Source organism: Halichoeres trimaculatus, unplaced genomic scaffold, assembly GCF_033239565.1.
Source record: "Halichoeres trimaculatus isolate MK-OKI-2021-1 unplaced genomic scaffold, fHalTri1.1 fHalTri1_scaffold_17, whole genome shotgun sequence".
NCBI lineage: Eukaryota > Metazoa > Chordata > Actinopteri > Labriformes > Labridae > Halichoeres > Halichoeres trimaculatus.
In genome coordinates this window covers 11,625,624-11,653,368 of record NW_027437195.1, presented here as the reverse complement: position 1 = coordinate 11,653,368, position 27,745 = coordinate 11,625,624, and the positions used below count along the sequence as shown (strand labels likewise).

Below are 27,745 nucleotides of genomic sequence, written 5' to 3'. Positions count from 1 at the left end.
CGGTGGCAACCAGCACGTATCACACCCGGCTATGACATTCGTCCCTCACTCAGGCTTCAGATAACAGCGGGGAAGCAGAAAGTGCCGCTTCGGCAGCTGTAAGTTGGACGCAGAGGACGAACTAAAAGGTATTTCTCTCCGTTATGACCCCTGTGTTCGTGACCATGCACGGGTTGTGGTTCTTAACCGCTGCGGAAGTGGGATGACATGTTGTTGGGACTCTGACTCAGTCACATGGTGTTTGGATGGTCAGTCGTCAAAGCCACATCTCCGTGTATACAGCAGAGTGTGTTAACCAGGAGCCTGCTGTCAGTGTGACCACAGCTCCACCGCGACCCGCTGACTCAGGGGGATCCTCATCCCAGGATGCCTCACAAGAGCAAAAAAGAAAAGGTAACGGGGTTTGGAAGGAAACATGCTTGGATTAAGGTTGGAACACTTTGAGTTGCATGTAATCTGTTTGATGTGTTCATCACTCTTTAGGAGTCCTCCAAATCAGGAAGATCTAAAAAGTCTGGAAGTAAAAACGGGCCTGCAGAAGACCAAGATGTAAGTTCTTTATTTGACCTTATGTACAGTTTGGACTTGTTCTAGAAGCTTCTGTAAAAACAGTTAAATAAATAAATAAAAATTATTGCATTTTATGATGTAAACTTAGTTGCAGATATCATTAAAATTGTATCCTATAAGAGAAAGAGTTACTTTTTTTTTTTTTTACTCAGGTCTCAAGTTTGCTTTTTATTTTCACCCCTTGACTGTTTAGAAGTTCCCTAAAAACTCTGTATTCATTTAGCATTTATCCTTGTTTAAAGAAGACAAAGTAGCTTATGTGTCATCACATCTTGATCTTGTGACTGTCGCTGGACATGCATTCATCCCCTGGTTGTCCATCATAAGTTGTTTGGCCTCTAACTATAAGAGAATCCATTGTAGCCAGGCTATTTTTATCCTCATTATTTCTGACGTACAACAGTGATGTGGAGTATCACACGCTGAGATTGGAAGAGACCTGATTGATTGACTGCTGGACCCGCTGTTTGTTCTTATTGACAGCTTTATCAGCTCCATCTGTGCTCAATTATTCTGTGCAGCCAGGTCCATCCCAAACTGTCAGCAGACACAGTACAGTGCATTGACGTCTGTGATCGGGTTGCTTCACTGAGAATCATCCGATCTGATTCGGAAAGGGAACTTGACCCTTAACCACAACACCCTCACCCCTTCCTCCTCCTCTCCTTCATTGAGCTCCTTTAGTAAAGTGATTCATGCACTGTTTCCTAGCCCTACCTGTCTTTCGTAACAGGAGCTCTTCCTCTGTGACTCTTGTTTCTGCAGGGCTCCAATAAGAAAGTGCCTCCCGCAACTCACCTGATGAGGGTGAAGCAGCCGGGGTCACACTCCGCTGTGAAGAGGGAGAAGAGATTCAGCACTTCCTCTTTCCCCCTCAGTGCTAACAGAGAGCTACATAAGCTATCTGCACTGGCAGGTATGCCTCCCTCAGTATACAACTTATTAGAAGCTCTATCTACTCTTACTTTGAATACAACTTTACTTTGTTTTCCTTCATGGACTTATTTCCTCTTCTGGAAAAAACACACACCCTTAATCTAAGTTAGCATGTTTGGCCTACATGGACACAGGGAATCTGATTAACAATTTATACCCCTGGTGGATCCTCATAACCACCTTTTTAACCTTGAGGTCTTTGCACACTACATAATTTATAGCTATGCAGACTGCTCTGTCAGCTTTATCTGTAATGCAAATGATGTGCAATCAGGTGCGTCTCTGCAGCCAGACATGCACGAAAAACAGATACTACTTTTGCAGGGTTTGCTTATCCATGTCGAATAAGAACTCAGAGCTTAAAGTAATTAAAAAGATTGCAAAAAATCAAAAACAAAATAAAAAACTATTCTAAGAGCAGTTGCATCTGAAAAGTATATAAACACATAAGTTTATGTCATCTGATAAACCACACACACTAAATACTGCAAGCCAGCTGCTTGCCCATCAGTGTTTAGAATTACCGTTCTGATTGATTATATTAGTCCCGACCTTGTTGATGGGGATTCTGTGACGAGACAGTGATGTTGAGGTTTGAACATTTACATCAATCTTTCATGGCTTCTTTGTTTACACACAGTATTACAGGCAGGATCTGGCCTAAGTGGTTTCCTGTAAACTATACCCAGCTATGTTTTGTTCTCATAGCTGGATGAGCCGAGTGAAACAGCGCATCAACAACAGAGGTGTACAGGTCAGAGGATTTGCAAGTTTGAGGGGGACAAGTGCGTGCAACAGATAATTAAATTATTAATGATTAATGCTGGTGTTTCATCAGGAGACACTGTTTTTGTTTGAGCTTTGGGGGGAAGCTTAGGAGGGCAAAAGTGTAAGAGACTTAAAATCACAAGTTCAAGCACAAATTAGATTTCAGATGCACTGTTAGTCAATATTTGATTGCTTGTTTTCAGCCTGAGAAAAACATGTTTTTGATGTTAAGTGAAATGACGAATTGAAGCATTTTTTAAAGAATTCTTTTAACAGGCTTTTTTACAGTGTATAGAGCAGAAAATGGAGATATTTGGGAGGGACATGCAGGAAAGAGGCTGCAGGTCAGACCCAAACCCACCCACTTCAGGGTCAGCCTCCTAGGTGCCCAATCTGAGATTATATAAATCTTAGGCAGAGGTGCAGCATAAAACAAATGTAGCACACACGACAACAAATGTAAAAATAATAAAATTTGGATAACATACTAAAAATAAATATATTCCTCTAATATACACAACATTTAAAACTTAATAAAACAGTTTATAAGAAAAAAGCCGAAAAAGGGAAAAAAAAAAAACAAGATTTAGAAGGGCAGAACAAAAGGCAAATTAAAACTGTCACTCTTGTATGTACTGGCTTTGTAACATCTGCGTGAAGGTTACAGTTCATCCTGGGGACACGGATCATATGTGCAAGTCTGACAACTGAACCTTCATGAACTGGCTGCTCCTTCTTCCTGATAACTTCTATGGCTGATGCATCCATGTTGCTGTTTTTTACTATTAGCTTCATTTTAAGGTTTACAACAGACCATATTGTATGTGTCTTTCCTGAACTGCACCCTCAAATGTAAACAGGATACAGCAGTAGAAAGTTATCAGACACCCCAGGCATTGGTGAAATATTGCATTAAGAATTGGGTCTTTAAGTGTAATTCCCTTTGGTACAGTCACAGCCAAAATACTAAACACATCCTAAAAAAAAAAACACTAAAAACTTAAAATAGATTGGTTCCATAAAAATGCACAACACATTTTGAGTATTGGGTCATTTTGATACCAGTGATTCATAAATGAAGAGCATGATTTTTAATAGAGGACGCTGTTTGTATAAAGCCAGAACATTCAAAAGTTCTTCAGAGACAAAAACAGCTAAAACAAGGAAACTAGCGCGGAAAGAACGCCAGATAGCCAGGAAGTGCAGATGTAGCCTTCAGCAGTAGGACACACGTGGCAGAAACGAGACGAACCGACAGCTTGGAATACAAACCACTATCTGGACATCCAAGGGTTTCTTCAGCAAGAAATAACCACATCCTGATCTGCATGTGCCGGGAAAACCATCAAATGACATCACAGGAGCTTCAGCCAAACCAAACTAATGTCCAGTGCTCTACCTGCACTCTGTGTGGCCGACTTTTAGATCATGGCCCTCCAAGGCTTTCACGAAGCCTTTGATTAAGGGATTAATGAGAGACAGAGGGTAGCCATGTGTTGTTGGGCCCAAGCACACAAGAACTGGTCAGCCAGGAAATGGAAGACGGTTCTGGGGTCAGATGAGTCCAGTTTCCAGCACTGTTCCGTCAAGGTGAAAATTAGATGTTTCAACAAGATAATGCCCCTTGCTGCACATCCAGAGCCGGGAGAACTTGTTTGCAAGGAGACGATAACCGGGTCTCAGAGTGGCCAGCTGAACCCCCGACATGAGCCCATTGAAAATCTGTGGTGGATTACCAAAAGGTCTGTTACAAAGCATAAACCAAAGAACTTCGAAGAATTAAAAGCAGTAAGTCAAGAAGAGCGGTGCGAGATTACACCTGACCAGTGGCTGAAGGGGAATATATATATATATATATACACAAATTTGTACTTCTTTGCTAATGTCAAATGCAGCCACACAGAAAACACAAATATTTCATGATAATATTTCAGATTGTGTAAAAGTAAAAGATGACAGAAAACGTTTTTCCCACTGCTTTATTTGTGCAAACATCAAACAATCTTAGTCTACAATAACAGCTGCCGTACAATGACTTTCTGATTATATACTGAAGTAGAAATACTTGTTTTGTCGGATGTATAAAATTATGACTATAAAGTATGTCAAAAGAATGAAAAATCTCCCCATTTAATCTAAAATAACAACCAACACTGCTTCCGCCCCTTCCCTATCAGAATGTCATTTGTTGTGCAATCTTTGAGTGCATGACATGAACAACCTCTGCTACTGTAGTTCCTCAACATTATATAAACGCAAACTCCAAGAAAGCTACTTAAAATATCATCCAAAAATAACATCTGAATGACTCAGGGCACAAACCAAACACAAGAGAAGTCAGGAGGACATTTGTAAATGCACTTTTGTTTATAGCTTAAGAAGCTCTTCGTTTTTATACAGACGTTAAGAGCCACAGGCTATTTTTGTACTCTGCGTGTGTGTGTGTGTGTGTGTGTGTGTGTGTGTGTGTGTGTGTGTGTGTGTGTGTGTGTGTGTGTGTGTGTGTGTGTGTGTGTTTGTATTTGATTGTGAGCTCTCAGGACGAGGTAGAAAAGAGGCTCTGCAAGAAAGCATCAAATGAAAACACATACCTGTATAGAACCTGTTATCTTTGTTTCTTTGTTTCACATGGAGTTTCCACAGTTCATAGAGCTTTAGTTTCCTGTGAGGACAGAAACTTGTAGCAGGTCAGTCGTGCATGTTTGATGGTGAAGGATAAGCAGTCTGTTGTTCTAGGTGTTTGTAAAACATTTAGTGATGGGCTTGAGTTACAGGTGACAAAACAGTGAAGTGTGCTGTGCTGCCCTCAGCTGGTTAAAAATGAGAATTTTGACGTTTGTTAAGCCAATCTCCAAAGCTGAGAGATATTTTAAAGTGTATTTCATAATTATTTTTTTTTTACTTGTTATAGCAGTTAAAGTATGGCCACATAGTCTGTGAGTTGACAATAAAAGTCTTACGTAAGTAGTTGTTTACACATTCAAAACAAATAAGGTATATAATATAAGCTTTTTCTGAAAAATTCTTTAAAATTAAAAAAAATTAAAATCATCACTATTTTTCACTGTTTTGTGATTTATATTGTGATATAGCTTGTGTAGTGAGTGCCAGTATTTTAAGTTCTGTTTCTCACTGATTCCAAACAACCTTCAGAGCTTGTGTTAATGAAAATAAAGGAACACATCCTTTAGTATCAAATCAAAGCATTTTCTGTGTCTTATTAGCCTTAATGTAAGCCACACTGACCTTATGTCAAGATATAACAAGGCTTGCATTTTCTTGTGTATTGAGTTAAAAAGGATCATATTCCTTTGCTCAGTTTTTTTTTTTACACAAAATTCAAGCAAATATGGCATAACTTTTGCCACATAGTTTCAAAATATGACTTTTCGGAACCCTTGAGGTTGATTTTGCATAGTCATGTTAAATCAGACTTTTTTTGTCAGAAAAAAAGACAAGCACACTTTGAGCTTTGAAATTTTACACTATTGTAGTCTAAATATTTTATTTTGGACAAAAGTTGGAGTAATGCTGAGAAATAGTGCTTGATACATAGACAGTTATTTAAAGTATCTGTAATGTTGCTTTTGGTCTTTGAATGGCAGTTTCCCAAAGTCAAGTTTGCTGCTCAAAGCTCCATAGGTGTCCTGAGGTCATTAGGATCCCCAACACTGTGCTACCCAGCCAGTACAACCAGTAGGAAGTAAGTGGCAGCTTTCAGAAAATACCGCCGCTGGTTGTCATGGTGTTGGAATGTAATGGCACCTCTAGGAGAGGCTCTGGCCCCTCAGTGAGAGGAGAGGGAGCTGCTTACTGATACACTTGGCCTTCCTTCCTACCTTTCTTTGCTCCTTGTTGCCCTGTCTGATTATTTTTCTGCGTTGTAAGAAGATAAGCGTGGCTGCTCAACTTCTGTAAACATGTTGAACAGTTAGGCCCTAGAGAATATCATAGAAAAAAGGGTAAGAAGTTAGATGTATTCATTTTGAGATTAATTATTACTTGTGCAAATAATTCACCCACACTGTCTTGTATGCCTGAAACACATAACCGTTTGTTTTTCCAGTGAAAAAGTATAACACTGTTGGTTTAACAAAATGGTGTTAAACTCCACAGTTATGAAACTCTGGTTGGTCTTGTGGCGTGAATGTGGTTTCAGTACGCGTGCCCTCTGAAGAATCACATGAAACACCAGAGCTGCTTCATTTTGCAAAGATGACATGCAGATTATGCAATTGCCTCCCTGGAGTAGAGACTTATTTTGGTGCGTTGAGTCTGAATTTAATGACTTATAATAACAAAAGGTATTAACATAACCCCTTAAACAGAGATGTATTAATGTTTGATACAGATGATTGAATAACTAGATAAACTTTCTAAAAGGCTTCAAAATACTGCTCTGGCTTTCTGCATTATCTGCCTTTGCATTTTAATTTTCTCTACTCTCACTTTCATTTCCTGTTTGCAGTTAGTTTTGTCAAGCACATACTCACTGCTCGGATAAGGATGCAGCACATTCTGCCATCTCCAGTATGCCTGTATTAAAACCACAGCATTATGTAAAGCAGCTGAAGATAGCTGAGAGTAAAAGTGTTTCAAAAACAGAGTTACAGGACCAGAACTGATCCTATACTGGATGTGCCATCAGGTATGACACTATGTGACAATATGTATAATATTCTTAAAGGTTACTTTTCACGTCACAGTTTTTGCACGATACCAGATTCAAACACACAGGAGATCTCAAATGTCTGACCACCCAATAGTCTCTTTCTCAGCCCCTTATGTGGTTTCCTCATGTCTCCTTCTGTTCCTCACTGGATCTAAGGACTTTCAGGCCCCTTCCAACCCTCTCCTCCTCCTCCTCCTCCCTTTGAAAAAAGAACCAGCAGAGATGACAGGAGGAAACAATGAAAGACTTTAAAGATTCAGCCAGGGCCTCTGTCTCTCTCCAAGCACACTCAGAGTAAGTTATTTCCAGCTGCTTATCCTCAGTCAGATTATTCTGAAACCCCTGCTAATATTTAAACTGTGGAGAAGACTTAAGACAATCTGATCTGAGATCTGTAGCAGGGCCTGCCTTCACCACAGATCCAGTGACTGAGAAGGAGGAGTCGGACCAAAAAATTCCAAAGCCTTTCCCACCCCCTTCCATCCCCTCAGCCAATCAGCGGCCCTCTCTCCCAACAGCCTTTGCCCTCATTGCACCAGAGCCGCCACAGCTCAGCCAATCAGCGAACTCCCTCACTGCTTACATCACTAACTAGCCAGTTCCCTCCAGCAGCAGAGAGCTTCATTTTCTGATCTGCTTTTGTGCTAAAATGGAGGCTGGCCTCTCGCCCTGAGTGGATCGCCTTCCTGGTTGAGGTTTAGATGTTGACATGCAATAAATCTGGAGACAGGATGGTAGTTGATGCACCGAACTCCAATGGGCCTTTTCAGCCGGTGGCTCTTATGCACTTCAGAGGTACGTACGGACGAATTATTCTGCCTGTATTGTCCTGGGGAATTGAGGAGAGAGAGAGAGAGAGCTGTGTGTTGCTGTGCTCCTGTTCCCCTCCACTGGTTACTGCTTGGTTAGTCAGCATTCAGACATTTAAGATAGCATCTTTGTTTCAGTGTGTTTTGGATGGCAGCTGTATTGTATGCGAAAGGGAGCAGAGAGATTGTTATTCGTGAGGCTTGTGCGAGTTACTGCGAGACATAAAAATCTGGTTTTACTAGCTAGGTGCTCTCTCTGCCCATCCCCCCGCCAAGCTAGTGATGTCAAAGGAAGTGAGGTCATAGCCAAGGGAAGGGTCTTCTCCTTAGTTTTTCATATGTTTTATTATATTTTCACATTTCGTGTCTGTACTCCTGAGCTGTAGCATCCGACATAGAGCTAACGAGGAGTCAACGGTTGACTGTTGAATCCGGCTCCTCCTCAGTGATTCGACCCAGCCGGGCATTTTTCGTCACACACCACTTGATCTGGGCTCACATCGGTCATAGTGTGTAGGCTGTATACAGACACATCTCTGCAGCAGACTCCTTCTCCATCCTCACCACCCGTCTCCCTGATTAGCAACATGCTAACAGGTACCTCAAGAGGATACAACACACAGAAACTGGATTTGTCAACAAAGCTTTGCTGCCAACATGTCACGACCAGCTCTGTAACCGCACAGTAGAAATGTTTAGGACTACAACACACCAGGCCCGGCCTCTTAATGTGTGCACAATGCACCCAGTCATGTCTGAAAGGCCCAGCCTGTTACCACTGTACTCGGGTGCAGCCCAGCGTTAGATGAAGCCTCAGGCAATTATTGATTACACTCTATTGAGCCACAGAGGAGACTGCCTTGAATGACAACTCAGTGATGGGGAACAATCAGACACTCTGCGTCTTTCTCTTTCCTCTCTTTGTGAGGCTCAATCATTCTAACTCTATTCAGACCAAATGTCTTGTATCCAGAGCTTTCCAGATTGTGATTGTGGATTAAGAGGAAACAGATGCCCTCTATACCAGGAATCTGAACTACTTATTTAAGCAGCGACTTAGAAGCACCTTTCCCCTGTAGCATAAAATGTTCTTTCAGGAAACTGACACTACTACTAAACCAAACCATTGACAAGTGCCTGATAGTGATTTGCAGTACAGCTTCCCACTCCTCATAAAGATTTCCATACTTACTCTTGAATTTTCTCAGTTACAAAGCACCACAAAACACTAACTCACATATTTTAGCCTTGAACATCATTACAATTTTTTGCTAGCACCATGATGTCATTTGTTTTGTTTCCCCATCAGTGGTAGCTCTCTGAAGGCTTGTTTGTTATGGCATCAGATCTTCTGATCATTGCTTTGATAACTACAATTTTCTTAACACAGTCTTTTTCAAGAACCAGTGAAAGACACCCCTCATTTTTAGTTTACTTTGGAAAACAAGGAATTTGGTTTGACTTGCTGACAGTTCTCTGCCGTGTTTAGGTTGCTTTCACACCTGCATCCACAGATTTGTTGTGGTATCTGTAATTCTATTGGAGAAAAGTTGCCAAAAACGAGTAAAAGATTCTTGTAAATCTATAATATACCACGCTTGTTTCTTTCAGATGCAAGTCCTAACTTCAACAAGCACCATAAAGTGCACTTCTTAACAATAGTAATCTTAAGAGTACCTCTAACTTGCTGCTATCAGAGTGTCTCAAGTGTTGTGATGATGCCTGCCTTAATTTTTTTCAAGTACTTTTGATCTACACACACTGTAAAGATGGATCTCCAAGTCATAAATGAATGTGGCCAGCCTAGTTGCTCATGTGCCTTTCAAAACTGTAACACACTGTCCATCTGTGTGACTATTAATAGTTCCAGTCAATGTTTACATCGATCATAACGCACCGTGGACAGCAGATTGCCATCAGGGTCCTAACTTCAGGATACTGGCTGTCTATTTAAAACATTTACAGAGCAAACAAACTGCAGCTCCAATGTGACTGTAGTTATTTGTTTTATCAGTGTTTTAAACAAGGAGGCATTAAGATAAATCTTTCTCTGTTCTCCACAAAACACGCTACTTGTGTGTGCAGTTCTTCTCCCAAGGCTTCTGTTGGTAACATTAATAGAGGTCACATTGTGGTTGACATCAATTTTGGGATCACAACAGTGGGCCTTTATCTGTTACACAACAAGCTGCTGGGTATTTTCGGAGTGTACAGAAACTTTATAACACAGGCAGACGGACTTATGTAACAGGAGCAACGAAAGTCTGACACGGTCAGGGTGCGAGGCATGGCAACACATTCCAGTCCAGCTTCACGTCTCCTTGCAACCAGCACAGATTAGAAACTTTGTTACAGCACAGAAGTTTATGCCATGGAGAGAGGCGACTCTGTAGCATAGCTAAGTTTTACTGTTGCAACTCAGATGGCTTTCTGATGTACCTCATTATACTTTGCAGGTCTCACTGAAACATACTCATCTACTTTGAAGATCTTTTTATTTTGGATTTCCTCTGCATGAGGATGACACAAAAAAATAAACATAAAAGTTTAAAAACTAGATGTGCTTGATGCACCAGCAATCTGGAACATGTATCGGTTGTGACTGTTTCAAAGCATTAGTTAGCAGTAAAGTTTGAAAGTTGACTTTATCTTAAGTCAAGCTATCCTGTCTTTCTTGAATCAAACTGTCTAATTTGTTTTGAATTAAATAGTAGGGCTGCATATCACTATCATCGCCACAGTGATTGGAATATGTTCTTCACATATCACGAGCATTTTAATTACACCTGCCATGTGTTCATATCAGCATACAACCTGTATGCTAGACCAGCGGTCCCCAACCTTTTTTGCGCCACGGATCGGTTTAATGTCAAACAATGTTTTCACAGACGGCTCTTCTTCTGTCTTCTCACTGGCTCTTTTACCCTGCCTAAAGAAAACTTTGTAAAGATGTTTGTTCTTTGTCCATTTTGTGAGCTTGGGGGTTTGGCGTCAAGAATGAGTCATAGGATGGTATGACGGCGAGAATCGGTTTATTTTTCAAAATAAAGTAAGTTGAGTATTTTTTACATGCAGCCTGGTACCAATTGACCCACGGACCGGTACTGGTCCGTCGCCCGGGGTTGGGGACCACTGTGCCTGACCATGCTTTTGATACACCATGCTTTCAGTATTCTGTCAATTAGATCAAGCACAATCTTGCTATTAGATGCTCTTGGATAAATGTGTGACTAATTAAAGACTAAAAATTAGGGATGCATGATATTGGATTTTTGCCGATATCCGATATGCCGATATATCGAAACCCCTTTTGTCCAATACCGATAATCACAAATTTGTTTATTTTTTCTCACTATAAAGAAAGCTAAGTCTATCCTGTACTGGAATTTATATGTTACTCTTATTGTGACAGTCGTATTTGTTTAAGAAACACATAAAACAAGACAAAAAACATTTGATTTTACCATAAATAAGAAATGTATTATTTTTTCAAACTCAAGACATCCAGTATTGAAATACAGAAAAATAATTTCTTCAGATCACATGAACTTTAAATGTACAATGCATTTTTAAACATAACCAAGTTGCATTTGATTATTTTAGAGCTACTGTAACAACCTGGTGACAGACACAGAGCTCTGCAGTACAAATAAATGAAGTGCTACATTTTATTTAAGGAGCTTATTTTTCAGATGGAAAATAGTAATAATCCTAACTGGATAGCACCTTATCGGCTGTGCATATCGGCAGAAATTTTCATATCTGCCGATACAGATTAACATGTTTTTAAGCTTTTATCAGCTGATACCGATATTGTGTAGATAATATTGTGCATCCCTACTATAAATACTTTTATCCTACAAGGCAGTTTTTAAGACTCAAGCACTCTAAACAATCAAATAAATAATATGATAAACCGCAGAGGATCATACAGTGGACCCTGAGGGACCCCTCAAGACAGAGGAGCATTCTGGCGACATGAAGCGAGCAGGGTGGCTGCAGAAGGAGAGAACTGCGAGAAATGTGTATGAAGGCAATAAAAAAAAGTTTTCACTACAGTCGGCTACTTGAAATGAGGTAGAGTATTTTTCATAAAGCTAGCAGGGTGGCTACAGAGGACGATGACTGTGAGAATTCAGAATTAGGTTTTCAGAGGCAGAGCCACAAACAAGTTGAACAGCACTAAGAGAAATGCATTACTCTGGTATCATTCTTTAATTCAACAACTGTCTCAATATTTTCATCATATAACTCAACTCTGAGTTATACCTGCTGCTCCTTTGGCTGTCAAATCTTCTTAAAAATGGTCAGTAATGGCTGTTCGCTCTCTAACCCCTTTGTCCCCTGCTTCTCGCTGTCATCTGAATAATTTGGCCTCCTTGTAACTGACACTGCAAAAGTGTGTGTATGTGTGTGCACGCGCCAAGTCTCCATTATGTCTGAATAGGATATCTCTCTTCTTACCTTGAATCTGCTTATTTGCAAGACTGCTGAGGATGTTTGTGTGTGCAACCTTCTCAAGCCTCTGTGTACCTCCTAGTTCACTTTTCACCGGCCTCAGTAAATTCTCTCTCCACTCCAGTTAGTCCAGAATGTCTCTGCAAGGCTGCTGACCGAGTCCAGCCAGACTACTCAGGTCGCACCAGTTTTAGCCTCCCAACGTGGACTTCCAGTCAGACTAAGGACTCATTCAAAGGTCCTTGTCTTTTTGTACAGAGCTCTTCATTTATTGCTGACTTGCTCCACCCTTACCTCACCAGTAGGTCACTCAGGTCTTCTGACCAGGGCTTGCTGGTTGTCCCTTCAGCCTGTCTAGAGACTAAAGGGGACCGTACGTTTGAAGTAGTGGCTCCAACAGTGCGAAACAATCTTCCTTTTAAGTATTCGTTTTGCTGTCTCCGTGGTCATTTTTAAAAACCTTTTAAAGATGCATTTATTTTGACTCGTTTGACTCCCCCTGTACAAATTAATGTTTGATTATTCTCTTATTTGTTTCTTTTGTTTGCCAATAATTTTAATGTCTTTTTTCTTCTTTTCTTGTGCTGTTATGATCTTATTTTTACATTTTTCCTGTGAAGCACCTTGGGATTCTGTTCTGTGAAAGGTGCAACTTACTTACTTTGCTTTTAAGGCACAAGTGCACAAGTTATGTTTGCTCTTACTTTTTCTCAGTAATAAGTTTTAGCTGCTATGCTTTCCTTCCATTTCATGTCCCATGACTTAAGAGGAGAAATCATTCTGTGCGTAGCTGTAGATTTGCTCATCAGCATAAGATTAAATAATTAAATGGAAAGCAGCAGCACAGCACAGAAAATCCCACATCTATTTTTAAATTAAACATTTATTTCTATGTCCTTATAGCTCACTTCCAGTTCTCTCATTTAACACCCTTTCTCCTGATTTGAACCCAGACCATTTTCATGAGTGCCAGTCTCATTTCCCTTTAAGTGTACAGCCCATAAGTTAAAGTACAGCTATAGGACACAAGTATGGTTTTCTGATGTATACGCCATGTTGCATATTTCAATTGAATCAGCTGGTGGCGTCAGCACCCACATCTTCATGTACAGACAGCCTCACACTTGCCCATTGTAAACGCCACACCTTTAACTGTTGAGTAATTATAGGGTATGTTTAATGCAGCCTTTGTCGCAGCTTATTAACACTGTGTGCTGTATGTATTTTTCGTTAAAGGATAACACAAGCTCCTCTACCTGGAAACACTTGGTCTCCATATAAGCAAACCTACAAATATCACTTTAGTCGCAGAAACACTATAAACCCGAATGTAAAGCTCCTGATGTAATAGTGAAATAAAAACGTTGCTTAAAAAATGAAAAGCAAAACTGAAGGCTGGTTTTCTGTGCATTTTCAATCACTCTGAAACCTAATGAGAATATTGGATGACAGACCTCTGATCAGCAATACAAGCCCCTGCTTCTTTCAGTTAAATCAATGTACACCTCAATTTTTGTGCCTTAAAAACTACTGCCGACAAATTGACTTCAGTTGAGAAATCAATCTTTAACCATTCTAATGAAATATTGAAAAATTGCTGCGCCAGAAAAAGGTCATCCAAGGCAAATACTTTTTTTGTGTTCTCCTTGCACTGCTAGTCTTCTTCCCAAACTAAAAAAAGAAACAAATAATCAAGTTATTATTATTATATATATATATATATTATTTCATACATGCCTTTAAGCAGTCACCTAAAGTTTGACAAATATGCCAATTTTGGATGGAAGCAGTGGAAACATTCTTACATCTCTGAAGTACAAGAGGCTCATCTATCAGCCTGTTGGCCAGGGGTGTCAAAGATACGGCCCTTGGGTCAAAACTGGCCTGCCAGAGGGTCCAATCCAGCAAAAGTTTGGTTTGGTGAAACCCTATTGTTCATGCACTGCCACAACTTTAATGTTTGTGAGTTTGTTAGTTTTTGGTTTTGATGAATAAATTTATACACTGACTAGGCAGGGTTATAACTGAACTGTCTTCTCTAATAGTTCCAGTTTTAATTTATATGGTATGGTGTGTCAAGTCACAAGTGGAAATGATTATAAATTTGAAATAATTTCTGTATCTTGACAAGATTTAGAAATGATCTTTTTGTAAGTTATTTGTATCATTAAGTAAAATTCTATGCTGTTCCTTTACCAGATAATTGAAGCCAAATTTGTTGAATCTTTGTAGATGCACTGTGGTCTGTAAATTTTAACGGACTTCTGTAAATGATAAATTAAGGCATGGTATTGATGGAATTGCACTTTTATTAGGAAATTTCATGTTGCTCATAATTCATTTGTAAAAAGATGAGCATTTTCAGAATATACCTCCACTTTGTGGAACTTAAATGAGAAAATTGGAGTTGATGTTTCTGATTTTTGAACCTTTAGCCACGTTTACATGGACCCAAATATTCCGCTTGCATTCGGTTTATTTGCTCAAACGGAAAGAATTTAACCTTTGTATACACCTCAGTCTGAAAGAAAAGTGCCAATCCAAATGGACATTTAATCAGTTTCTCAGGGGTGGAATATTCCTTTCCCCAAACCGATTGAGGTATCATGTATCCACTCAAACAGAAAGTTGTCAGGGTACGTTCTTTCAGCGCATGCTCAGATATGATGTAAGACGCAACTAGAGACGTTCCTCAACTTTAAAAATGGCGGCGAGCCGTCAGCACTGGACTGCTGCAGAAAGTTTGTTTTTGATCCAAACTTTGAAAGAAATGACCATAATATCAGACTGGATGGACGACAAACTCGCAGTACAGAGTATTGCAACACTGTGATAAACAAACTGTCGTCCTCCAGCTTTGATAAATCTCCTGATGTTTACGTTTTTCTGCGCATGCCCCATTGAGTATTCTGTTTGATTACAGCGACGCATGTAGACCAGAGATTGGAATATTCCTTTCCATGTATAAAATTGTTTTCAGAAAAGTCATTCGGAAAGATTCCAAAAGATCTCTTTTCCAAAGAGGAAAAACTCCTCATGTAACCGTGGCGTTTGTTTTTACTGGTATGACCCACTCAAGATCAAACTGGGCTGTTTGTGGTGCCTAAACTGAAATGAGTCTGATAAACCTGCTGGTCATAGATATCAGGTATTAGCCTACGACGGACTCACAAAAAAAACTAAATCAGATATTGACTGTAAAAGGCCGATCCATTGGACTCATCTATTCAACTCAAGTTGGCAAAGCATGAATTTGCCAAATCTTAATTTTCAGTCTTACCCTCATATTGCAGAATCAAGAATGTTAAGTTGATACTGAAATCACATTAGATCAGTTTCGTTTTTGTGTCAATACTAAAGTCATGGAATTGGTATCACTACTTTTAAAGTTGGATTCGTGTAGGCATGGTGTAGCATACGGTACATGATGAGGTGAAACTGCTCAGGTCAAGTCTGACCTCGAATTTAACACAGCTGAACATGGGGTCAGAGTCTGCAAGAAGACAATTTTGAGTTAGTTTGCCCAGCTAATGTTAGCAGAACCAGGACCACCACCCTTTGGAACTATTTCCTTTTACCTGTGCTGGTTATGCATCACCGAGGTCCAGTGGTTTTAAGACATTATAACCAGACACACTAAGACTCAATTCTCTGCACTGAAGTTCTTTGTAAAAGCACTGCACTTTGCAATCCCATCTGCTCTCTGTGCTCGTTTACATGCAGGTAGTAGAGCATTATCATTATGGCTGCAGCCATTAACTGAAGCTGCAGCCTCAGCTACTGGTTCATGGCCCCAGCATAGCTCAGAAACAACATGTGATCAGCATTTCAGGCCGTCATTCAACAATAATACTGATAATAAGTTGCTAATATAAGCTAACTGGCTAGTGTGTACAGTGTCTTTTCTGAAAAAGAAGCTGTTTGGGTGGCTAAGATGTGATTGTTTTCCTCCCGTGATAAAGAGTGAGAAACAGGCCTTGTTATAAGTTAATGTGGTGTCACTGTGTGTTGGTTGAACACATCAGCAGGTAGGAATTCGGAATCACTCAAATAGTTGTTTCCTCTCTGTGTTGTCATGTGCAAAGCGTTGAGTAAAGCACAGATTGTTTGTTTACAGTCCTCTGCTCTTGAGTGCTTCACTGGAATTAAAGTGAAACAGGAATTCCTCAAACCACTGTGGACAAATATAATGACAGACTTAAACAGCTTGGTTTCCTTTTGTAAAAATGTCTCTTCTCTGAGCGTGAGTGTCAAATGGCTAGACTGTGACCGTTAACCCACTTCCCAAATCCTCCATCCTCATCTCTTTCTCCTTCCAGTCTTTGCTCCTTCATACAAATCTGGGCTTAGGCCATCTCAGCCTCTCTCCCAGTGCACTTTGGGCTTCATGATTCATTTGCAGTCTTCATCACACCCCTGCTGCCTAATTTTTTTTCCTCTGTCATTGCTGTTTTAACTGACATCCTTGACAGCCCTCACTCTTTGAACATGGTTCCATTGTCCTACATTCCCACCCGCTCTATTTCATCCCCGCTTTGCTGCCTCTTTGCTGCTCGTCCCTGAGCTTTTTTTTTCTTTCTCTGCTTCACTCAATTCTCTTCACTCCAATTTGTCTCCTCAGATGTGGCCCCCGCAGAGCAGGAGAAGCTCTTCATCCAGAAGCTACGGCAGTGCTGTGTGCTTTTTGACTTCTTGTCCGACCCACTGAGCGACCTGAAATGGAAGGAAGTTAAGCGGGCGGCGCTCAGTGAGATGGTGGAGTACATCACCCACAACAGGAATGTCATCACAGAGCCTATCTACCCAGAGGTGGTGCACATGGTCAGTAGACATGAGAGGAGAAGTTGGGGGGGGGGGGGGGGGGGGGGGGGGGGCAAGGTCTGAAAAAATGAAGTCTGTGACCAGGATTGATTTGTTTTATTGTGGTCAGCATGATCCATGTACAGTACATAAAAGGGACAAGTAGCCCTAAAAGTTACTTCTTTGTTGGTTCACAACCAAACTCCAACAAGAGAATCGAAAGGAATCAAAGTTGTCATGATAGATGGTATTAAGTTTCCTATCTCGATACAAAAACAAATCTTCTCATGATGAAAACACTGGATCCTCTTTTCCCACCACCGATAATAATCTGTTCTCTATTCATCATCAAAGGCAGCAGAAGAACAGCCACCATCTTGGTGCTGACGTTCACTTTTAAAGGGACCATTGTGGGTTAATTCAGAGTCATCCTCCCTGCATGTTCAACACTGAAGTGCAGCACGGTGCAGACCATCCACCTTGTAGTCTGTCTTTCTCAAACAAGGCTCCCTGTGTTTTAGTAGGCCACCTGCACTGTCCCATGATCCGCCTGGTAGGGAACAGAAGCCCATAGGGGAGTCAGTTGACACTGAGCGAGACCAGAAACACAACACTCTCAGATTATTGTGGACCAAACCCTTAGAGGCCAGTTGCAAGGACGGAGTTAACGCTAACCTCAAAAGAAGTTATTTTGGAAAACCCTCAGAAAGGACAATTCAGAGATGGAACAATGAAACTTATGATGAGGGAAGGTTGCATGTGAAGTGATTTATTTTTGCTTCTTGACAGAAAATTGGAAAATACATGTTGAAGTGTGGCATTTATGGGTGTCAGTAATCATGTAACACGTGATCAAACTCGGTGTGCTTCACGTGTCCAAGAGGAGGCTGTGCTGCACGTGGCTAAAGAAGTTCTGCTTTTGCTGTGATTGCATTAGTAGTTTTCAACTGCAGTGTAAGAACAGTAAAGCAAAATGTTAAAGTTTACATCTGAAAATTCAAGACGCAGCTCTCCGATCTGGTGTCACCGGTGGAACTGTGCTGTGAGAATCAACTACTGAAATAAACTCAGTGGAGCTGCTGATATTTGTTTGGTCACAAGATGAACTCTGACTTTAGATTGTGAAACTTAAGAAGTCAAGAGCTTTTTTTCATGTCTTCTTTTGCAGTTTGCAGTGAATATGTTCAGAACATTGCCTCCGTCATCCAACCCTACTGGAGCAGAGTTTGATCCAGAGGAAGATGAGCCCACACTTGAAGCTGCATGGCCACACCTCCAGGTTAGCGTTAACATCTTAGAATTTTTGGCACAATAGTTTTGGGTGTATCAAAGGTTGTTTGACCTTGAAAAGCTTCACTGATAGTGAAAATTAATGAACTTTTCATCTTGAAATTCTGCAGGCACAGGATAAATATGCTAATGTTGCTTTTTATGCATTGAGTTTGTCAGTATAAAAATTGTGTTGTATTGATCCTTCCTCAACTCATCCCAGTTTTCTTTTTTTGCAGCTCGTCTATGAATTTTTTCTTAGGTTTTTAGAATCGCCTGACTTTCAGCCCAACATAGCAAAGAAATACATTGACCAGAAATTTGTTATGCAGGTGGGTAAAAGCATATTTTTGCAGAATACATCATCATCATCATCATCATACATCATTACCAAAACAAAAAGAAGCGATTTAAGTTTCGCTTTCATCTCTCTTTTCTGCAGCTCCTAGAACTATTCGACAGTGAGGATCCCAGGGAGAGGGACTTCCTAAAAACTACCCTGCACAGGATCTATGGAAAGTTCCTGGGGCTCCGAGCGTACATCAGAAAACAGATTAATAACATTTTCTATAGGTGAGTACGGTCTTTTTCAACCATCTAAATGTGATTTATTAAAGTTGTTTTATAATAAAGTATGGAAGTGAAGAAAACTGTTTTTTTTTTCAGGTTTATCTATGAGACAGAGCACCATAATGGTATAGCTGAGCTACTGGAAATACTTGGAAGGTATGGCTAAAATTAGTTATAATGTTGTGGAAGCTTCTATTATACTATTTCATTACCTAATCCTTCTATTATCTTTATTTTACAGCATTATCAATGGATTTGCCTTACCATTAAAAGAAGAGCACAAGATTTTCCTGTTGAAGGTTTTATTGCCTCTGCACAAAGTCAAATCACTCAGTGTCTACCATCCACAGGTATGTTAATTAAAGCATGAGGAGTGTTTCTTTTCTGACACAGTGAGCCTGAATGAAGCAGAGATGTATGTATTTAGATGATCATGTCCAAACCTGTCACCGAAAGCACTCCTCTGCTTTACGTGAGAGCCACAGGTCATTCTGCAGGTTTCGTAGAAATCTGGCGTTGCATGTTCAAGCCAGTCAGTTCCCCAGGCATGTCACGTCAATTTAAATACTTCTGACAGTTTAATGATTGCATTTGTTTATGTGTTTTGCAGCTGGCCTACTGCGTGGTGCAGTTTTTAGAAAAGGACAGCACTCTAACTGAGCCGGTATGTCAAAATCTGGTGGAATAATTTCTGCTCACTAAACTGCGGACTTAAACTTATTGTAAAATCTGAATGAACTGTTTTTATTGACTTTATTTACTTGGCTCAAAAACCTGTACCTCCCTGTTTGCTTTGTTAACCTTACCTCTGCCCTTTTTTTAAACAGGTGGTAATGGCTCTTCTAAAGTACTGGCCAAAGACTCACAGTCCCAAGGAGGTGATGTTCCTGAACGAGCTGGAGGAGATCCTGGACGTCATCGAGCCTTCTGAGTTTGTGAAAGTACAGGAGCCTCTTTTCCGACAGCTCGCTAAGTGTGTGTCCAGCCCGCACTTCCAGGTACCAGAAGCATGGTCACAATCTTACCATCATAGCTACAAAAAGTTAACGCGACTCTTCAGTGTTTTTCTCACTGTGAGGCTCTGTGTTGTTTTCTTCAGGTGGCAGAGAGAGCTCTGTACTATTGGAATAACGAGTACATCATGAGTCTGATCAGCGACAATGCAGCAAAGATTCTTCCCATCATGTTCCCTGCTCTGTATCGCAACTCTAAAACCCACTGGAACAAGTAAGAAACTCAAATGTAACTTCTCCACAGTGTCCTCAGCTCTGTGCTTCACACTGCATGTGACACTAGGTTGACACGAAGCTTCCAGTATCTCTCAAGTGTATGAGACCTCAGGCTTGTCACAGAGCGTACCCTCCTGTGTATCAGAAGCATGTTATCACACTGTTCATAAAGAACCTGTGAATAGCCGTCCACCTTTGAACATTTTCCCCAGCTATTTCTTGCGGGCTATGAGCAAATGAAGGGCTTAACTTCTCAGTTCTTCAAATGTCAGATTTTTAAAGAACACGATAGCAGCAGAAGCTTTTATTTTGTTGAGTAAAATTAAATTTAAAAGTTTTTTATTTAAAAACAGAGATGGTGCATTGCTATTTTTATTCTAGTATGGAGTCTGTGACCCTATAATGCAAATTAACTTATCCGCATCCAACTGTGGTGTAAAAGTTCATAAAAATGACAGGATAAAGTAATGTTGTTGCATGACCTGGCTTATCATTTGTAAAGTATGGAATATGACAACAGACAGGTGGACTGTTTATTTTAACCTGAAAGGGCTGTTAACACAGATTCATACTTATTATAATTTGTGGTACAATTTGGCTGTTCCCACACATGAAATCTGTGTTTTGGGAAAGACAACCTCTGGCCTGAAAATATTCTAATAGGCTGAAGTGGGAGCCACAAAATTAGATCTTTACAGCAAAATTAAACATGTTTAAAGCCTTGTTTCAATCTGAACAGCTCAATATCTCATTTCAGGGTTTCCAATATGACCCACATCAATGATAGACTTTAAAACTAGTTTTAAGAAACAAAACATGTAACATCATGGACAATACTACTGTAAATTAGACAGTCTCTGCTAAAAATGCATGGATGCTCATTGCCTTCCTGGTCAAATAGTTGTGCATGAGCAGGACACTAACAGAAATGGTAGATTATCAGCTATGTTGGTTCAACTGACTTTACATTTTAACCATTGACTGTATTAACTACAGTCTACTACTAGAGCTGAAACGATTCCTCAAATGACTCGAGGTACTCGATTACAAAAATTACTCGAGTAATTTTCTCCGCCTCGGGGAATAGTTTAATTTTTAAAAAGATCAAAGAATGGTGTTTCAAATAAAGCTGAGGCCATATTAAGAGAGGTTTCAGACCCTTCAAGCTACCTGTTATACAAAATAGCAACTAACAACAAATCTAGCTTCTTTTCTGGAGTTTGGAGACTGATGGGTCATTCTACGAAACGGGTGCCATTTGGGTCCGCATTATTTGATGAGCTGTACAAGGCCCAAAAAATGTGTCAAAGTGTGTTTACAGATTTTGGAGCTACGAAAACAAGTGCCCTTATTGACATGCTGTATCAGAAAATTCTATTTCTTAAAGAGAAAAAATTTCATTTGAAAAAAACCTGCTCTTTAACTTAACAAAAATGTATTTTGTCCGATTACTCGATTAATCGATGGGATTTTCAGTAGAATACTCGAATACTAAAATATTTGATAGCCGCAGCCCTAGTCTCTGTGACATCACCCATTTGTTTCTGATATCTTTGAAGCAAATCCTCAGGAGCTTTTTTGGCTCAGAGCCTTCACACTAACAGCTATTGGGTGCTTGATTGGCTGAATTCAAATCTCAATATTTTCTAAACTGCTGAGTTGAAAAAAGAATCATCCCCACGCAGTGTGTGCTATTGGAGATACTAGCTTTTTAGTTTGGAGTCTTTTTGTACCAGGCTGTAAACATGTTTATTTCTGCTGTAAAAATCATCTTTTGTGGGCTTGGTGTGGCGCCAGTACCTCCAGAGCCAGCCTCAAGTGGACACTCAACAAACTGCTGTTTTAAGCACTTTTACATTACCTTGTATTTCTAGACTGGAGTTTGACGGAGTTTCATCTAAATACAATGAAAAGAGTGTAATGTAAAGTTATGTAAAGCCGTAACTGTCTGCCTTACATTATACATAAAATATCATCTGAAGTGTCACAATCATCCATCACAGCCAAGCAGCACTTTTGTCAGGTTGCCATGAGCAGTTGTTCCTCTTGCCATGTTCAGACGATAATGAAGACGAGAGCTGTGAGGGGGAAACACTGACTTTCCAGTGATACTGCCTCTTTTTTGTAATGGTTCAATTCATGAATGTCTGCTTGTGTGTGCGTTTATGTATTCCCAGGACCATCCATGGCCTCATCTACAATGCTCTGAAGCTTTTCATGGAGATGAATCAGAAGCTTTTTGATGATTGCACACAGCAGTTCAGGGCGGAGAAAAACAAGTGAGCACCTCATACTCACATCATTTTTTTCCAAATGATTTTTATTAATTCTATCAGCAGTCGTGTTTTTTTTTTTTCAGTTTGGTGTTTCACAGTTCTCTGTGTGGTTTGATGCTTTGTCCAACAGAGAGAAGGCGAAGTCAAAAGAACGTGAGGAGGCTTGGATCAAGATCGAGAACCTTGCCAAGTCAAATCCACAGGTGAGCATTGGCTGCATCAATTCGAAGACGCATGCCCCCAAACCCCTTACTAAAGTGTTTGCTCGTGACTAATTTAATGACATGAGTGTCTTTTTAGTTTTGTAGTTGACTTGTTGTCCCTTTTTCATCTTATTCCTTTTTAAGTTTGCATTGCCTGTGTTCAAACTGTAACTGCTAGTTATTGTTTTTCCTAATGACACTAAAGCTGGAATGATCCAAATTAGTGGCCTTGCTCTGAGAATGTGCTTGGTTGTGGTGAGTGGTTAAGTCAGACATCTCTTAATAAATCAAGTGAGTCTCCAGAGATCTTTAAAAAGAAACTGACTGATTACTATAGTACAGCTATTTATAGAGCACATCTGAAACATGCTGGGATTCCTTTGTTGCTGAGATAAACTCCACAAGCTCAATATCTTAATATTTATTTGGTTACCTTGAAACTACAGTAAGCAGCTTCTTAGCCTAGCATTAGCTCAGTGACTGGAAAATGTGTAAAAATAGCAATTTGGTATTACAAAATCTACAAAATGTACTTTTGGGTTAACTTAATGGATTTGTGTTGTTTCCAAGTTCAGTTTTTTTCCCAGCCAAGAGAAACGTCAACACCTAAACACGTTAGCCCCTATGACACCCAAATTGTTTTTGATGGTGTGATGTGTTTTTTTCTGAGTTCTCAAAGTCTTTCCTTTAAAAATTATATTTTATTGTTAAAATTGTTATTGTTTAAAAAACTGTTATTTTTAAAATCAAGGCTATGCTTGCTGTTTCTCACACTGATGGGGCTGAGAGTGGATCAAAGGATGGTTGATCAATGTAATCAGTTATTGGTTGCGAAATGGGATCGTAGTTTCCATAAACGATGAAGCTGGAGAGTTGAATTTGAGACAACACTACCCTGTAAGATTTTGTGCGTTGTTCTAGCAAGTGTACAGTGTATGTAGTGCACTTCATGTAAGTTTACTTATGGAAGTACGTGATTAGGGACACAGCATAGGCTAACTGTCTGCCTCAGTTCAAGGATTTAAAGTGTCCCAGCATTGAACTATATGGATCTCAGCAAGATGGGATATAACCTTTGCACTTTTTTTCCCCAATATTACTAAATATAATAATAAATAATAACTGACACGGACATCCCATGAAAATGAATCTGAATAAAAAATCAAATTTTAAATGTCTTAATCAAGCGTTTGTCTCTGAAAACCATTTGACACCCAGGCTTTTGAAATCACCAGCTGGATATAATCTCAATAAGTCAGTTGTGAAATTTCCACAGTGATCTTGACTCCGACACCACAACCAGCGCATGTTCAACTGATGACTGAAGTAGTTTAGCGCTGCTCCCTCTAATCAGTTCAGAGCCTGATTCATTCTTCTTTGCATGTGACTGAAAGTCTTTTCTCCATCCTTTTGTGTTTTTGTTTTTGTTTCCCTTTGTTTTCAACATAGTTCTCTATGTATGTTGATTCCTCTGACCTCAATAGTCCTGTAGCAATGGAGACGGATATCCCTTTGATAGAAGATGTTCAGAGGTTAAAAAAGACAGTTGAGGAGGGTGCGACTCAGGTAAACCTGACTTTCTCTCTGTCTCTTTATCTTTCCTCTACATACATAGACATGTGTTGACAAAGTGTGATCATTTAATTCTTTAAAGCTACTTTAATAACAACTGACTTTCTGTCTTTCAGTTTTGTCATGCTTTTTTTTTATTTTTTATTCTTTTTGTTTAAATTAAACCTCCTCATGAAACAAAGTACAGTGTGGCCATGAACTAAACACTGAACTCATGAGCTCACTGTCACATGTTTTCTTGGTTGTCTGGAGCCTCAACATGTTTAATATATACACACTAATAAGTACATATTAATCAACCACAATAATGAGTTTCAGTGAATAACACATGGGGCAGCTATTAGTTTATTGATAATAATATACTTAAATTATTGTAGATTTTTTTTTTGTGTGTGATAATCTCATTTTATAGCTCATTTATCGAAATCTTGCAATGAATAATCTAATAGCTCCAACAGGGAAAGTTGATGTTGATGTATTGATAAATTAATCGTCAAGAACTTACTGGAACATGCATTTTTGCGCAATTTTCTGTTTGGGGTAGATGTTTAAATTCAAATTATCAAATATTTTTTACTTGATTAAAAAAAAAAATAAAAAAAAAAGGTTATTTTTGTGTCATTGAAACAAAATGTACATTTTATGTGTTTTTTAACGGTGCGTGGTTGTAATACAGTGTACCTGTCAGATGCAGGCTGCCATGCGTCTTAAAGTCAAACTTGTGTTAATAAGTTCGCAATTACTGACATTTCTATTGATTCATTACAGAAAACTATTAAAATCTGCATCACTAATTTTCTAAATATTTAACAGGTTGTTTAAACTGTGACTTTTTTTTTTTTATATTGAACACCTTGAGGCTCCATACCATCATAGTAGTGAATTCAGTGTTGTCCATTTGTTTCGATTATATTAAAGTTTGCTCATTGTGCCATATTTTCCTGTCTTAATTTCTGTTAATTACATTTTCATGCAGTTGCTCTATCTCAAAGATTAAATCAGATTTGCTCATGTTAATATCACATGCTGACAAAAAGCTGTGACCTGTGAGGTGACATTAGGCCTAACTTGTCTTGTCTATTCTCAGTTGCAGCATGACCATCGGAAAGAGCGGCCTATGGTGCGACGCAAATCTGAGTTGCCTCAGGATATCTACACCACAAAAGCCTTGGAGTCCCACCGCAGAGCTGAAGACATGTTGACCACCCACGATGGACTCTAGTTATTCTGCTACCTGCCGGCTCTTTGGTTCAGCTGCCCTTTCTACCCTCAACAGCCATGGACATCCTCTACGCCCAGGCGCCAGAGTTACACTGGTTAACATTGTTGGGCTCTCCATCACTCCTACTCAACATCCATTTACCCACAATCCTCAGTTCTCCTTCATTCCTGCTACCACAGTGCAGACGCCCTGAACCCCCCATCCTTCAGATTTCTGCTTTCTCAGGTTTTTTTCTTTATTTGGAGCAGTTCAGGGTGTGTTTGTCTTTTAGCTCTCATCTCGCTCATTGTGTTACTCCCATTCAGTTCTTTGACCTCCTCTCCTCCTCCTGCCTGCCCTGCACACTGCGCTCACTGTAAATGTGGAACCTGGGAGTACAGATGCCACCATGCTGGTTCCTTCATTCCTTCTAGCGAACGTGTTCACGATGGATTGAACATGGAAACATAGGAACTGACTGACTCACTGTCTTAGGATCATCTCTTGGTCTCTGCTTGGTTTTCTTTCCTATTAAAGGGAACAAAAACAGAACCGGTTGGTGAAAGATAAAAGACGAGGCTTTCCTGTCATCTGTCTACATTTTCTTTGTTTTTCGCTCAATCTAATAGACACCTTGTCAGTGCCAAGATCGTTGTGTTCTTTATGTTTCTTTTTTTTGTTTCTGTTTTTGTGTGTGACTTTAACAGGGACACCTGCCTTTGTTTTTGACTGGTGTTTGAAAGTTTATTTTTTTGGTTTAGAGCACACCAGACCAAACTGAGGCCTGTTCCTCAGCCTTGCAATGTCCAGGAGAGATGGCGAAGAAAGGAGGCGTTGTCCTGTGGACATTGGACATTTTCCGTTTTGTTGTTTTGTGCCATATGCCGCTCTTTTTATATGCTTGCTTCCCCATGTTCTTTGGCAAGATTTGATAAACAGACCATAGTGATGCGTAGAGTTTAAACAATGGTACTGTTTTATAGTTTAACACCGAATGATGATGATGATGAACCTGTATGGGAGCTGCATGGAGTGAAAACAGAGATATTTGATGCTTTGGTGAAGAAAGGAGAAGTCTGCTGTGTTTAAAAAAAGAGGAGTGTTTGAGCGGCTGGTTATAAAAATATATATCAAGTAAAATAAATAGAAATGATTACCTTTAATAATAAAATATAATCGGGAAGTAGTCCAAGCTGAATAGGGTAGAAAGAGGTGTTTTCTTTTTATAGCTAAAATGCCACTGACTGATTGGTTTTAGCTACTATCTTTTAAAAATCTTGTAATTAAAATAGAAAATTATTTATTATCAAACACAAAAGAATGGTAACCTCAGTAGTTCTTAACCTACTGACGGATGACTTCCGATTAATACGCAAAGTATATCGATGAAAGCCACCAAAAATCCTTTAAGTTAAAGGTTGGCGTGTATGCTACCATTCCTTCTTTCAGGTGTGTGGTTGCGGGTTGTGTAATTTGTATCCTCCTGTGGAAGTTGTTTGTTCCAGTCAGTACCATTGTTTAAACTTAGGAGGTCTGCTAGATTCTTCATATTTGATGTGTTGTATTTCTTTGTCTTGTCTCTGGAGGCTCATCGCGTGGCTGTCAGGTTTTGATTTCTGGCTTTTCAGGAAGTCCAACGTTGAAACACACTGGTATCACATGGCCACAAAAAATGCCAGATGCTGAAAATAAACAAATAAAAGACATTGTGACTTGGCTTGTTAACTGTATTAATACTGTATTTGCTTGAATGCAAAAGATGTAAATTTAAACTACCATGTTAAACATGTACCTTTTACCCTGGAGGAATGCCATTCACCAAACTGACTGATTTCTGTTGTCGAGGTTGTTGCATTTATGAAACAGTCCTGCTTGCTGGGAGAGATGTTTTATGGATCTTTGAGTTCGAGTCAAGAGATGTTTGAGGTTTATTTTAGTGCTGAAAACAAGTCGTCCATGATAAGAAGAGATGATTTAAAAATGATTTGGTGGCTTGTTCTCTTTCTGCAAAGTCTTTGCAGATCTTTAATTTTAACATATTATTTCCAAAACATGATAACTTAAAGTGTCCTTTTGTATGTGACCTGTACTATATGATTCATTTAATATTGTATATATGATTTACCTTGTTTCATGTAGTGTTATATATCTAGATTAATTTTGTACAAATTGTCCCTCTGTACAGAATAAAACATGAATAGCAAGTGAAAGAAGTCAAGCTGGCACATACCGTCTTATTTCTCCTGTTTTGATGTACTTTCAGCAACACAAGGATTTAGAAAATGTTCTTATTTTTATGATCAAAAGTTCCCTCTATATCACTGACAAATGTTCATGCCCGTTGTGTGCTCCTATCACTGTCTTTAGTGGTGTAAAACTATATAGAATGAATAAAGAGATTATTTGAATATA

At 39.5% G+C, this 27,745-nt stretch overlaps 1 protein-coding gene across 4 annotated transcripts; it reads left to right on the top strand.

Annotated features, from left to right (window-relative positions):
- The first annotated feature begins 69 nt into the window (after positions 1–69).
- ppp2r5ca (protein phosphatase 2, regulatory subunit B', gamma a) lies at positions 70–27,745 on the top strand. Of its 4 annotated transcripts, XM_074692781.1 has the most exons (16): positions 70–393; positions 484–549; positions 1,336–1,486; positions 16,835–17,034; positions 18,182–18,292; positions 18,522–18,614; positions 18,725–18,855; positions 18,949–19,008; positions 19,094–19,202; positions 19,463–19,516; positions 19,680–19,850; positions 19,952–20,079; positions 22,259–22,360; positions 22,488–22,560; positions 24,010–24,126; positions 25,220–27,745. In XM_074692781.1, exons 1-16 carry the CDS (start codon positions 367–369, stop codon positions 25,352–25,354), a joined length of 1,728 nt encoding a protein of 575 aa, XP_074548882.1. In that variant the 5' UTR covers positions 70–366; the 3' UTR covers positions 25,355–27,745. The 4 variants fall into 4 exon arrangements, with proteins under 4 accessions (XP_074548882.1, XP_074548883.1, XP_074548884.1 ...); XM_074692782.1 differs by lacking the exon at positions 24,010–24,126; XM_074692783.1 differs by lacking the exons at positions 70–393; positions 484–549; positions 1,336–1,486 and adding an exon at positions 7,533–7,741.